General features: G+C 36.2%; 2 protein-coding genes across 7 annotated transcripts in view; one reads left to right on the top strand and one right to left on the bottom strand.

Moving 5' to 3' along the window:
- The window catches only part of LOC309481799 (uncharacterized protein), a 232,292-nt gene that overhangs the window by 164,146 nt on the left and 52,730 nt on the right, over positions 1–15,416 (top strand). The gene's annotated exons all lie outside the window — the stretch shown is intronic.
- The window catches only part of dnm3a (dynamin 3a), a 48,707-nt gene that overhangs the window by 31,792 nt on the left and 1,499 nt on the right, over positions 1–15,416 (bottom strand). For 5 of the 6 annotated variants that reach the window (XR_014200098.1, XM_082146788.1, XM_082146785.1 and 2 more), the window contains exons 3-14: positions 8,526–8,599; positions 7,346–7,495; positions 6,606–6,809; positions 6,382–6,480; positions 4,803–4,963; positions 4,550–4,692; positions 4,175–4,310; positions 3,999–4,066; positions 3,393–3,531; positions 862–948; positions 640–710; positions 494–545 (exon numbers count right to left, since the gene is read on the bottom strand). Coding sequence is in view for 5 of the 6 variants with exons in the window: in XM_082146788.1 (XP_082002914.1) it covers positions 494–545; positions 640–710; positions 862–948; positions 3,393–3,531; positions 3,999–4,066; positions 4,175–4,310; positions 4,550–4,692; positions 4,803–4,963; positions 6,382–6,480; positions 6,606–6,809; positions 7,346–7,495; positions 8,526–8,599 (1,384 nt within the window). In the remaining variant the exon portion in view is untranslated. Of the gene's footprint in view, positions 1–493; positions 546–639; positions 711–861; positions 949–3,392; positions 3,532–3,998; positions 4,067–4,174; positions 4,311–4,549; positions 4,693–4,802; positions 4,964–6,381; positions 6,481–6,605; positions 6,810–7,325; positions 7,496–8,525; positions 8,600–15,416 lie in introns of those variants that run through there. The other variant, XM_082146787.1, reaches the window with a different exon arrangement.

Genomic DNA, 15,416 nt, shown 5'->3' with positions numbered 1-15,416 from the left:
CAATCAGATTTGTGGGACACGTTTACAGTTTGTCAAGTTTTGCCTCACAACCAGGGTTAGATGCTTCTACATCTGTTATTTACCTATCATTCCTTCTGATTTTAGGGATAAGTTATGGGTAGGGTTAGGTTTAGGGGTAGGGATAAGGTTGGGGCAAAATTTTCGTACAGGAATGTTGTTCCAGGATCAACAAAATATGTTGACCCAGGAACGCGTCTAACTCTGCAAAATCAGGACATGCATCAGAGACCGAGAGAGAAAGAAAAAAAGAATATTCATTTACAGCACAAAACACAAATGTTAGACATACACATAAGCCACATATTATCTGATGTGAGACAGATGAACAAGAGAGCAACAGAGCTTGAGCAGAAAAGAGATTCCCTTCCAGTAAAGACTCCGTAGGACTGTCCAAACCCTGCTCGCTGATGATTTCAGATCTATACCAGGTTCATACAGTATCAACAGTTGTTCATAAAACACTTCGACTCACCTGGTTCCCTGCTGAAGGCTTCTTACACGTTGGATTGGTTTTCTGTTGAGCGCTGAAAGGAAATGTGTAAAAGGAGGGAAATCTCTCATCATGTCATTCATTTTGTGTTTTATTTCTGTCATTGTCATTTGTCGTTAAAACCTTACTTTGCGAATCCGATAAAATCTTCATGGTTTGTGTTGATGTAAGAGAGCTGAATCTCTAGTGAGAGTAAAACCTGTTCAGTGAACAAACACACATATGCACAACAAGATACAACACAAAACCATAATTTGCAATTAAAATGCTCATTATGTTAATTTCATTCATATCTAAACTGTCCCTAATAGTGATTAATTTGATTGGTTGTGTGCAGGTGTCAGTCTGACCTGGTCTTTGGCTTGACTCTCTCGTTCTCGAATGTGTGTGGTCACTATTCTCTCAGTCTCCTCCCGTAGTTTTGGAAAGATCTCTAACTGTGGACATGCACACACACACACACACACACACACACACACACACACACGCGCAAATAAACAAAACAAGTTAGAATAAATAAATAAAAAACATTACCACCACTCTCTTTATTGGTTTAATTAAAGTTTCTCATCTTATTGTCCTTTGTGAAAAAGCAATGTTTTATTGAACTGGCAGCATGCTTCAAATTAAAAAATATATATATATTTAAAAAAACTGTATTTGCAGATAATACTCTATATTATTAATGAAATAAAAGGCCACTTCAGTGTACTTAAAGAAATTACACTTTTAAACCTGTCGATATTACATTTAAAGTTAACATATTTTAAATGTACTAAATTGCAACTTCATCATTAAAAATGTGTAATTACAAAACTATTTAAACACATGATATACAAGTCTCAAAAGAAATGTTTTCCATTTTATTTTCTATTACTTCTTTATATTGTAATATTCTAGATAATTTAATATTCTAAATAAAAAATTTATATTTTAATTTACCATAAATGCTTGTCAGTATATGGCAAAACACTGTACTTAAAAAAATAAAAAATAATTATAAAATTATATATAAGATATATTTAAGTCCTACTTAAGTGGGTCAAAAGCACTCTAATTAAATGCTAACTGCATTTAATATAAATTTAAACCATAATACATTTTCATTTAATTGAAATAACATGCAAAATTAACGTCCGAAAAAATTACATTCAGTTCGTCCTTAAATACTGTATATTCTTAAAGTATTTTATTTCTGTAATAAAAGTATGCTAAAGTGTACTATTTTTCATAAGGGGTGAACAAACCATCAGTGCATGTTACTCCAATAATAAAAATAATTTGGCATGGTGTTCCTTAATCAAAATGTAATACCTTAATTTTCCTCTAAAATGACTTTCCTTTCCCAGCTGATGTCAATTAGGTTGTGCAAACTATTGGAACATTGCAAACTGCTATTAAGAGACTTTTAGCAAACTTTTAAAAGGGTCATCGGATGCCCATTTTCCACAAGTTAGTATGATTCTTTAGGGTCTTCATGTAAAGTTTGTAACATACTTTGGTTAAAATTCCTCAATGGTTGTGTAAAACAACACCCTTTTTTCCTCCTCAAAAACAGCTCTGTTCACAGCGACCCGTTTCGGTGCATGTCTCTTTAAATGTTAATGAGCAACTGCTGACCCCACCCCTCTCTTCCATGGGGCGTGTCGACACAAAACAAAGTGCTGCTTTGGCGGACAGTATACAAATGGCTGAGGGCGGAAATATGCTAATACGGGACAGTCCGTCAGTGGTCGTGGGCGGAGCATGAGCAATATGACATCATATTGCTCAGAAAATCCAAACGGCTTGATTATTGAGAGTGTTTAGGCTTTTTGAGGATAAAAAAAAGGAGGGAATGGATATTTTTCATTGTATGATGGTAGGGCTGGGCTGTATGACGATATATATCGTTACCACGGTATAAAATGTCTATCGTTAGAGATTTTGCTAAATCGGGTATATCGCGGTATGCAGTAGCACTATTGACACTTCCGAGTGATGAAATGCATGAATGAGAGTTTAAACAGTGGGACGTGCTTGATGTTAAAAAGAGTTATAAGCACAATACATCCTGAAAAAAGGATGACTGGCAAACTGCTAAAGTGCGCACACAGAAAGCTGCCTCTCTCAGGTGGCGATCACGAATTCAGTTCTTTTTCACGTCTTATTGCGCTTGAATGGTTGAATACGCACACAATTATGTCATGTTGTGTGGCGTATTCATGTAAACACAGCTGGTTATGTCTAAAGGAAAGTAAACAGTTGGGTGTAAACCGGATGTGTATCAGTATTATGGATCTGTGCGTTTGGTCTTAAAGTGACAGCAGCCTAATAAACCTACCTGCTGCTCTGTGTCATTCATGTGAATCAAACAAAAGAGAAAATAACTTACTGCTCTTGACTCAATAACTTGTTTTTAGTTTTAATAAATACATTTATATTTCATTAATGCAGTAAAGACTGCAAAAATTGTTGTTTTTTACATTTGATTATTACTAATTCTAACTACATGTTAAATAAACCAATTTACCTTAAAAACTTAATTATGTTTAACTCATATTTTTGTTATATTGTATTTTTCTATTATTTGTAATTTGCTTATTTTTAATAACAGAAATTAGATAGCACAAAGTAAATATCCTTTATCGTGAAATAAATTTCTCATTTTGTGAAATAAGAATTTGGCCATATCGCCCAACCCTATATGATGGTTGTGGCCACACACTGCAAAGTCACATTTATATGCAAACACCATATAAAAGTGAATTTTGCATCCAATGACCCCTTTAAAGTAAAATTAGAACACGCTGACTTTAATGGCAAGTGAACATATACACTTTATATTTTACTCCTTGACTTATGTCTATGTCCATTCACTCAGTATAAGAGTATGTTGTACCTTGTTGGTACACTGTTGTACTGTGTTGATGAGCTCCTGGATCACCATGTCTACACACTTGAGACACGGCCCTTTAAGTTTCACAATCTGTTTCTTCACTATGGCTTCAAAGGCCATATCGGGTGTGAACAGTCCTGTCCTGGATCAGCAAGAGAGGAGAGAAAATGAATGAGAGATAACATAATATGAACTTGCATTCTGAATATGAATATAAATGAATAAAAAGATTGAGAAGGAGGGGTAAAGGAAGACATACAGGGAGGCACCATGTGTGAAAATATAACCTGTTTATTTCTTATAAGGTTAGCAAACATTATTATTATTATTTATTTTTGTACTTTTTAACATTTTAATTTTTGATTTACAGGATGAACAATTAAAGTAAAAACAATATTAACAGAAAGGAGGAGAAGGAATTATGCATAAATACATCACAGATATATGATACATAACATAGACAGCTTTATACTTATACATATCCACGCATATTCTTAAATATCAATCATCATATACCTACGTGTTAGCAAACATTTTAAGTTCAAGTTGACTGGCAAAATTTTACTGAGTGCCCTTTTAAATAAGTTAATATATGTTTGTGACACATACCTGATGCCATGGATGTTTTTAATAGCGTAACTGATCTCCCTTCGTAACTCTTTCTCATCAAACTCCATCTGATGTAGTGCAACATAAACAGAACATCAGCATGAGCTCTGATTTCTGAGCTCTGAATGCCATTGGATTTTTTTACTGTATTAATCTATTCAACTTTAACAAACTACCTTAACAAGCTCAAAGGGAAAACGCTCGTGAAAGACACGGTTGATTTTGGCTCCTCCTGAAAGCTGCACTGTGTCCACCTGATCCCCAGATCCCTCGATCCGCTTCTCAAAATCCAGCCCAAAGTGTTGTATCAACCTGGATAACAAATGAACAGCATGTGTTTGTGTGTGTGGCCTCTCCAGGTCTGGTCTTATCTGCAATGTGTTTGTGTATAGGCAGTAAACAAATGTGTTTGTGTTTAGGCAGTAAACTAAAGTCTTGTTTATTGCAATATGGTAAAGACTAGTGTGTTTGCCTCCATGTTTGTTTGCGTTTATCTGTGCATGTGTATTTATTCTCTGAATTAGAGTGAGTTTATGTGTGTGTGAACCCACTGCATTAAGGCCTTGGTCTTGCGTGAGGGGTCATTTGGGTTCAAATACTTATACTCTTCTGCCTCCTTATCCAGCGAGAGAAGCTGAGTCTGTAATTGACTACGTAACGCTGGTAATGTGTCACGGATGTGGTTGGTAAGTTGCTAGGGAGACAAAAAAGAGAAGAAATACAATTAAAGCTATCATTTCCATCTGTGGGCTCTCATGTATTTCACAAATGCGATACTTCTTGTAATGTTCTGTGTCTTGTCACCTGGTTGAGGAGCCTCTGTAAGTACGGAGTGCCCATGCAGTCTGCCATGTGTCGGTATGCAGGATGTGACTTGAAGAAGCGTTTCTCTGCAGCCAGAGCTGCACCAATGTCCTTTTTTCCCTCGATGTCCTTCTGACCACGGTTTACCACACCAATATAACCTGTAGCCACAGCATTTTCTTTCTTTCAGATACATTGTTTTACAATGATGCCTCTTTGTTTTAGAGAAAAGTCTTATCTTGGAGAAAAAATTATCTTGTAGAACCTTCTGTGAAAAATGTCAAATTGAAATAGCTTACAGGATATTGAACTTTGTTTGTTTTGCATTGGAGTACCAACCAATTTAAACGTATTTACATTTGAATGGGTTGCATAGAATAACAAAAATTGTAAAAAAATTTGCTTTAATGAAACTAAAACATCACACTTATAACATCATGTGATGTAGTTTTCTAAAATGGTTTTGAATTTGATCATTTGTCCATGCACTTCTTTCACTTTTTTCAATCTTATTATCATGTGAAATGTCTTCTTTTTTTACACACAATGGTAAGATTATATCACAGTTTTTATTAGTATTACATTTTGTCTACACAAGCCGCAGTGACTCTAAACTAAGAGGCCTCAGCAACCTCTCAATGGGGCCTTAAAATGAATTAAAATAAGACAAAAAAACAAACAAAAAAAAATGCTAAAACAACTAAACATTGTGAATAAAATAACTTTTTTCTTCTTTAAAGAACTAGAATAGATTAATTTTAAATGTGTGATTTCTAGACCTGGAAAAGCCAATATATTAAATTATTAAATTAATAAAATCTTAAAACACCATGGGGATTTTTCATAAAGAATACATATTTTCCTGGTTATGCCTATATATATATATATATATATATATATATATATATTCTCTCAAATATTTTCTTGGGTAGAAATTCTGAGAAAACATTTTTTTTCTTTCAATTTACTTGTCCTTAAACCTTAAACAGTAATTAATGTCATGTAACATTCATGTAAATTAATTGGTTAAAAAGAGTGGGATGCCTAAAGTACAGTCAGCTGCTAAAACTTCAGGATTTCTGAAATGTAATTATATGAATTATAATTGTTTTAGTAATTTATTTGAATCTATGGACATAGTATCTGTAATTTGAAGAAAAAAAAACTTAACATAACAAAACATAACAGAAAACTTTGAATATTTTTGTTGAGGACTCTGAATATTGTTGTGGACAATGGGATGCCTTGAGTCAAAAAAGTTGAGAAAAAAGAATAAGCTCAGCTCTGTTCTGTTCTTGAGTATTGTGACCCAACAAAAATGGAAAAGTCAAGGTCCTATAAGTCAGACTGTATCCGATCTGCATAAATGACGAATAGGATTTCTAGAATGTCTTAACCCTCGTCCATGGCTGGACTTCTGTGTGTCTAATGCATTAAGGCAGCAGCAGGAAGCATGAAGACTCTGCACCTGGCCCTGTTTTAGCCACTATAGCCTACAGCAGACTTGCTTGGCAGTGGCCCAGGTCTTAGACCAAACTGCACAGGCCTCTACTGACACATTTCTACATGTGTGCTGTACCTCTGCGAAGTGGCAGTAACCTGTTCTCCAGCACGTCCCTGACATCTGTGCCTTTGTCCACCAGATCCAGCTTAGTGATCACGCCAATGGTGCGATGGCCTGACAGTAAGATCAGGCAAAGCAGGAAGAAAAACAAGAAGGAAAAACATTATGATGATGTGAATGGGCCAAAAGGGGATACAACTGAGGACAGATATGAACCATAATCGTTCTTTCCCACTCACCCTGCGGATCCACGTCTTTGGCCAGTTTAAGAGCATCGGAGTTAGCCAGATCCATGTTAGCGGGTGTGACAGCAAGGATGAGACAATTCTCTCTGCAGATGAACTGCATGATCATGTCTCTGATCTGGTATTCAATGTCAGGAGGCTGATCTCCCACTGGTACTTTAGTTATGCCTGGAAGATCTATCAGAGTCAAGTTCAAAACTGCAGAAAGAAAATGAGAAAAACAAAGACAGAGATATTTGGCCAGAGATACTTCTAGGAAATAAAAATATCTCTAGATCTCTCCGAGGCATGGACAACATTAAAAGGAGAGCATATACCTTTAATATGTTTATTTATATTTTTTATAAATTAATACTTTTATTCAGCAAGGACACATGAAACTGAAGACATTTAAATGTAACAAAAGATTTCTATTTCAAATAAATGCTCTTCTTTTGAACCTTCTATTCATCTAAGAATCCAGAAAAAAAAATGTATCACGGTTTCCACAAAAATATTAAGCATCACTGTTTATTATCAACTGTTTTAAACATTGATAATAATTAAATGTTTCTTGAGCAGAAAACCAGCTGCTGAATATTCAGCTTTGCCATCACAGCAAAAAGTTACATTGTAAAATATATTAAAGTAAAAAAAAACGTTTTAATGTGTTTTTGATGAAAATAAATGCAGCCTTGTTGAGCGTAAGTGCGTTAAAGTACATTAATGAATTACTTGTTTTCTGACAATAATACCATTTGGAGAGTAGACACGAAGGTTGATGGGGATGGAGGATATGCCCATATTTGTTCCTGTGACTCTGTCTGTCTCTGCTTCAATCTCCAGTCGGACATCATCAAAGTCTGTAAACTTCTTTCCTTTACAGTGCAGAAACTCTGCATGCTCTGTAGTGGAGAACGGAAAGTACGAATTAGAAAAGTAGAAGATGATAGGGCCTTAAGGAACTGACAGCGCAACAGTTTGTAATTCATGAAATTCAAAGATCTGTCAGTTCTCCACTCTCCATACTGACTGATTTTAATCTTAACACAGGAGACACTGACCTCTAGTGCTCAATGCACATACTCCATAGACCACAAGATATACTGTAGGCTATTTTTTCGAAGTAGAAATGGAAACCAAAGACTCAGACTTGTACGGATTATAAAATTAACCGTATAGAATATTATTACCCAAAGGGATTTGATCAATTAATCATACACGTCATCGTTTTTGTCGTTTACACAGAGACGATAACGGTATTGTTTTCACTTGGATCAGAAGTCAATGACATGGCATTATTCTAAAAAATATTTATTGTAAAGTAAACAATTTAGAAAATTTTACAAATTTCTTATTTTTGAAATGTGTAAATGTTTTTTCTTCTAAAGTTATTTGTCAATTAATAACGAAACAAGAAGAAAGTAGAGTTACTATAAGGATGCATAAATGTAAATAATTGTAGTGTACAAAGATGTAGAACAAGCTTTTGTGCAGTCATCATTTTCAGTGAAGGGAATTATAGAATGATTTAACAACAGATTTTAAAAGGCAAACAACTGAAAACATTATCTTCAGCTTTACCTGGCTTTGTGATAATTGGTGAAATGGTTATTTGTTGAATGTGTGTATTTTTATTGTATTACTGTGTCTTAAATTTTAGATTGTTGGTTGTAATATTTTTAGGTCCGTAGTAAAAGCCCAACTAAAATGTAGTATCCTACACTATTGTCACATGAACTCAGCAAGTGATATCTTTACTTTAAGGGTGGAATCTTTTTTTTAGTTTTTTATAATCCAATGTAAAAAAAATAAAAAAAGTAAAAAAAAACTGCACTTGTATACATATACAGTATATCAAGTTATATTGAGATATTCCGAACAACGTTTAAGTACCACAACCAAAATGTGTGTGCATGTGAGTATCACTCATACCTGTAGTTGAACTGATGAGCTGAAGGACAAGTGGTCTCCTTGTAACAATTCCTGATCCTCTAGGCAGGAAATCTCTGAGAATATAGCATTGATCATTATGTCAAAAAAGAAATAAAAAATTCACTCATGGAGTAAACACCTTGTGGAAGCCAAAATACAATTCTCCTTCCAAAAAAATATACACATAAAACTTCCCCCACATGATACACGGACAGAGTCCCTTGTCTGAGGCAGAGTGCCAGAGACTCTGTCATTGCATACTTGGATTAGTCCAGTTTTACAGTGAAACCATAAACCTTGTCCCACCTCCTCACACCCTTCATGACCCTCATACTCTGATATTTATGGCACGTTTTCACACAACTTGTACTGGCCTGCACATTTACACATGAGTTGTGGGTGAATTTAGCCTTAAATAACCAGAAAGTAGCCAATTCATAATCCAGTCCAGTTCATTTTCACCATCTATTTGCAGATCACACGAGTGCACTCTATAAATAAAACAGTCCAGATGAGGAACTGCAGCTGGATCACTGATATTCTTTACGGGTGATGTTAAAATACCTCCTACCCCTGTTTAAAGAGCAGAGAAATATCTAAATAACCCAAATCTTAGTTTGATTACCCCCAAAAAGTGTCAACACCATCATAGTTTTTCAGGTTGTGGCTGATTCAATGATGAGGACCTATTTGTCTTAGAAACAATTTTGGTTTTTGTTCTTTATCCAATCTATTTCGAAAGACACAACAATACAATGATGGGAAAAGTTTGACTTTTCCATGGAAAATGTGTTTTCCACTAGGTCTGATAAATCCCAGGCTTGAAATGAAGTGTGCGCAGATCTAAAACAGAACTATTTCCCAAAATAGAAGGGAAGGTCCCACTGGATTAGACCTAGTTAAAGGCATCCAGGGAGGAGGCCAGAATGCAGGTAGAAGCTGCATAAAGTGTATAGCATAGACTGCTGCAGTGATGACGTATTTTTGTAGGCCAACCCGGAAGTTAACATCACCCTGGTTCCCTCGACAAAAACCCAACAAGATTTTTCCATTGGCTTTGGATTACTGCAGATTTGGATTATTGGCTCTATGACCAAAAAAAATTAATAAATAAATAAACGAAGGCTATAAACAAATCCTGGTCACATGACTTCAACATCACCATCATTAAGCTTCCGACAACTCTTTCAGTCTTTATTTAAAAACATTTTCACTGAAAATTTAAGTTCGAATAGTTTGCAAGTGCGCAATTTATAAACACAAAGAGGCTGTGAGAGCGGACTTGTCAGTAGATGAGTTCTCCTGTTCAGCATGATGATGTTTAATGTCCCCACAAAACTCCATAGTCCCATTTAGCCACTTGTTAGCAAAAGCCTTTTTCAAGACAAGTAAAAGCTTTAAATGAGGTATTCACAAGGAGGTATTACTGATGTATTTTATGCTTTTATGAATGAAACGTGAAATTATTTAGTGCCTTATTTTAGGCACTAAAAACCTACTGACTTCAGGATGATGGAACTGGGTCACTCGTTTACGGGTTTTGGCCTACAAAAATACATCATCCCTGCAGCACTGCTACTAGGCTACAGATATAAAAAAGAAAATCATCATAGTCAACTGCATCATCATATTTCCACATACTGTTGGTAGTGGTTGCTAATAAGGTGACTATTAGTATTGTTCATAATGAGGGTTTGGCATTTGTACAAACCACTAACTCCTAAGTAAAGGCCCTGGTATACTTCAAACGAAATCGAAGAACAAATTGATGTGACATCATTTCGAACAAAATCAGGTTAAAACGAAGTTTGTTTGGAGTTCGTTTTGGGAGTTCGAAACAGCTTGCTTAAGCGAACTTTCCAGAAAAGTTTGCGCCGGCTGGTAAACACTTCCGTACTATATTGGTTTGTGGCGATTACGTAATAGTAGGTGTGCGCTGAGGCTCCGCCTTTTTTCACATGGAAATCTTCTCTGGTTAATTTTTTCTGTTCAGTCAGACATCCGTGACTAAAAACATGAACACACTGGATAACTGCTTTATAGTAGAAAATTAAGTTGTACCTCTAATGAAATGAGACGAAATGAGAAGAATGAAAAAGCCTTTCGCCGTGAGTATATCGGGGCCTTAAGTATTGAACGTATTTTAGCCATGAAACTACAGTATATGAACAAGCCAGCCTGTGGTATTTAGCTTGAACTTTCACCCAGGCAGTGACTCATCTGTGTGTTTGACACATGGCTCACTCTTCTACAACAACGTCCTTTACATTCCCAGTCATTCCCAATACTCACCCTTGACCTCCACTTTCTAACCCCTTAACAAAGCCCCTCTTGACTCAACTGCTGCAGCCTCATCTTCTCCCCCTTTTCCTTCCTTTCTTCTTCACTCTATGCTTATTTCACCCTGTCCCTCCCCCAGTACCCAGCATGCATTACTGTAGTAAACAGACACAGTAATGCTGAATTGAGCACTGCCTATGTGTAACATTGCATTAATGTTTACACATTTCAGTGGGTGTTTAAGTAAGCATTTCAAGATTGATTAAAGCACTAGCTCAAGCAAAAATAACATTCTGTCATTATTCATACTAAGCTCCAAAACTGGCAAAAAGCACCATCAAAAAGCACAGCCTGTGTGGCGGAAGAAGGGGTGGAGACTGAGGTAGATTGGGAGCCAGGGCGGAGCAGACAAAGTTGGTGACCAGGGTGGAGCCGGCTGGGCAGGTGCGGAGCTGAAGACCACCAAAGCGGAACAGGCGGAGCCGAAGACCATTTCAGTGGAGCTGGCGGAACTAGAAATCCCCACAGCAGGGCAGACGGAGCCGAAGACCACTTCAGCAGAGTAGGTGAAACTGTAGATCCCCATGGTGAAGCAAGAAGAGCTGAAGACCACAACGGTGGAGCTAGTGGGGCTGATGACCACCATGGTGAAACAGGCTGAACTAGAGACCACCGCGGCAGCTCTGACAGAACTAAAACAGAGAGGTTAGAAACGGCTGGCCATCACAGTGAGTTCATAGATGACCTCTGTGGTCGTGTCAGGGCAGGCAGGAAGTTCAGGGATGACCTCCGTGGTCATGTCAGAGTCAATAGAGTGCATAGGGACTCATAATCAGCCTACGCCAGTTTTGAAAGCTTTGGGACAGCCTTAGTTGCTTCAGGTGCGGCGGCCATAACGGCTGGAGACTCTGGAGTGGCAGCCATGAAGGCTGTGGCAACCATGACGTGAAGAGGCTCTGACGTGGTGGCCATGGTGGCTTGAGACTCTGACATGTTGGCAATGTTAAAACTAATCATTTTGAATGAATAAATAACTTAGCTATTATCTATAGCTTTTCCAAACTTTATATTGCTGCTCTTCTTACAGTACTTTTATGTTCTCCTCTGGATGAATCGCTTGTGTTGTAGTGTTGCTCAATTTTATGTCACTTTTTTAGTCAAAGTGTCTGCTAAAATTATAAATGCAAATGTAATGTAAACCAATGTGACAGCCTGGGACATTCCTCAACAACAAAAAAAGATTACAAATACATCAGCAACATTTTATTTCTGCATTTTGTCATGTCATCAACTAGTCATGTAAAAATCAACTACATCCTCTACTAAACCCAAGCACTACGCTCCCTCTATCAGTGAGATCCCATTTCACTAACCCATTTCTCCAGGCATCTCTGGAGTTCCACTGACTGGCAGTGATACTGAGATCACAGATGGCTGAGGGTGCAGTGCTCTTCATTCATATATAACCCATTGCTATGGATACATGTACTAATTTTTTTGCTGTGCATGAGCTCTAAGTAGGGCACATATGACTGCACTGCATAAGTTCATTCTGGTGCATAAATGAAAACCATTTGCAACTCATTGTACAGTATTTCAGCTGGTCAATTTACATTAAAAACAGTGGTTGATGAAACATTGATTAAAATTAAGGTATAATTAATACAAAACGAAATTAAATTTAAAGACAGGCTTTGTGCTTTCTGTTTGAGGTCTCTGTGAAAGTTTTAAAGCAGTCTTTTAGTGCCGCTTTCAGAGCGGTCACGTCCATAACATTGTTTTTTTTTTATTAAATACATTTCTAAATAAATGTGACTTATAGTCCAGTGCGACTTACTGTATATATGTTTTTTTTCCTTTTCATGATGCATTTTTTGACTGATGCGACTTATACTCCGGAGCGACTTATAATCCGGATAATCCGGTAACTTATTATATGGTCAGGTGTTCTGAAGCATGGAGAAACATGATTTTGATTTGAGTGATAGCCAAGGTCATGGTTTTGATTCCCATGGAATGCAAGAACTGATAGAAATAAATTTAAGTGCCCCTATTATGCTTTTTTCAAATATTATCTTTCACACAGTGTGTAATATAGCTGTTTGTAAATGTAAAAGGTCTGCAAAGTTTTAAAGATCAAAGTGCACGACAAATAAAGTTATTGTCTCCTAATTCAAACAATTGATTCTAAAGTGCTAAAATTAGTCTCACCTTCTGTTACATACCTACATAACAATGTAACAAATTTGCATAATAACAGCCTATGGTCTTCATTGGCTGCCTGGGAACAATTTCTACTTTGACCCACCCTCAAACACGGTAGTTGTAGCTGAGGCCTAGAAAAGTTTGATTCATGTTTTGACGCTGTTTTCAGAGTTTGATGCACTTCAAAAGGATGAGGACTCACTCTGGAATTGATATTTCCGGAAAACAGACACCAACATTCGCATCACTGTATGAAACGCTGAAGAAGAGCTGAAATTCAGATATGGTAATAGGCAGAGTTTTTTCCGACACGTGCTGTAAGCGGTAGACCAATCACAACAGACTGGGCTATCTGACCAATCAGAGCAGAGTAGCTAGCGAAAAAGGAGGGGTTTAATGAGACTGAATCTAAAAAAAAAAAAAAATTTTTTCAGACTCTTTGAGAAATTAGATTATGTGCATATACATTATAAGAAAATTGAAGGTTTTTTTTTATTTTACTTTGAGTGCATGTAAACCTATTGTAGGAGACCTCCAAAACAAAATCTTTAAAATGGCATAATAGGGGCACTTTAAATTCTGTCTAAGTCGCATGGGATAAAACTGTCTGCCAAATGCATACATTTAAACTGTGAGTTTGTAGCATTCTTCTAGTCTAACTCAAACAGTAGAGCATGGCACTAGAAATGCCAAGGTCATGAGTTTGAATCCCAGGAATTTAATTTGAGATGTGGGCATTGCACTCAAAAAATGAATATGAGCTTTCAGCTGATTGTGGAAGGGCGGGGTTTAAACAAAATAAATGATTAGAGAAGTTTAGCACACATTATCAGAGAAATCTGTCATTTTGACAGGAAGATCAAGTCATGACATTTTGATTAAAGTTTACAGAGTCAAAAAAAAAAGAAAAAAAAGAAACATATACATGAATGAATCATTCCCAATAAGATCAATGACATGCATTTATACTAGGGTACATTTTTAATTTTGTGCTGACTTTAAGTATGATCTAAGGGTGGTCTAAGTACCGTGCACTTTAAGACTGCGGTTAAAACTTGTATTCTACATGTATTCCACATATTGGTGGCGGTTTACATTATTATAAAAAGCCACTGTAGCATAACACAATTACACAGGGGTTATAGCTGCCCTATAATGTGTCATCAAGTGTGTAGTCGTCATCATCATCATTTAGTGCAACTTTCACTTTTCTAAAGTATTCATTACTTTTTCAAGTCTTTTTGAAAAGGGGAACATGCAACATCTTTGTGTGTTTTTACACTTTCGGGGATGTATGAATTTTGACATACAGTATGTGAAAGCTCCAAGTGGGTCAACATGTTCTAAACAACATAACATTTGCTATACAGAATTCAAGAGTCATTAAAAAATAACAGCCTGTCAATCAAAACAGAGTAAACTGGGTTTCCACAAACTGCCTGAAAACATGATGCCTCACTGACTGGGATTTTGGTCAGAATGCTTGAGTGCCTCCGCCTCAGATAAGCAATGAATCCTATTCTCAGTCAGACACACTTATCACTTCAGCTCACCAAACTGATATCCCCCGAGCAAACAATAGCTTTCACTAACAATCACAGCTTCCTGTTGGACAGGCCCAGTCTTTCCATGCGGAAACCAGCGTGCAAAGAGAAGATCCTGTGAGGCTCTCTTGTGCAAGGAAAGCAAAAGATGATTAAAGACTTGAAACGGTATGCCTTACAGAGACTCTTAAAATAGTTTCATAATAGTTTAAAAGTTTGGGGTCTGAAAGATTTTTTTGTTTTGAAGATTTTTTGTGATCTCTTATGCTCAAAACTACAGTAAAAGCAGTAACAGTATAAAATATTATTACAATTAGAATAACTGTTTTCTATTGTAATATATTTTTAAATGTAATTTATTAATGTAATGGCAAAGCTGAATTTTCAGCATCATAACTCCAGTCTTCAGTCACATGATCCTTCAGAAATTATTATAATATTCTGATTTGATGCTTAAGAAAAATGTATTATTATTATCAATGTTAAAAAAAGTTGTGCTAATTAATATATTTGTGGAGATTGTGATAAATTTGTTTAAGGATTCATTAATGTTTGATAAATAGAAGGAACAAATGAAAATAAACATGTCCCTTAAACTTTTGAACAATAGAGTGTGTGTGAGTGAGTGTGTGTGTATTGTTTTACACTTAACACATTTAATTAACTTAATTTTTGGTTTTAATATGATCACAAGTTTTAAGTTCAGAGGGTTGCAGAAGAAACTAGGTAGTAGGCCTACATCAAGCTGTTTTATCTTAAGAGATCAATAAAACATTTTTTATCCCTTTTGAAATGACCGCCTTTAAAAAACAAGCGACAATAAGCGACCAAATTATCAGACGCAGAAACATATTCATCTTTT

Source organism: Leuciscus leuciscus (genome assembly GCF_965113295.1).
Source record: "Leuciscus leuciscus genome assembly, chromosome: 19".
Taxonomy (NCBI): Eukaryota; Metazoa; Chordata; class Actinopteri; order Cypriniformes; family Leuciscidae; genus Leuciscus; species Leuciscus leuciscus.
This window is presented reverse-complemented; position numbering and strand designations above follow the sequence as displayed.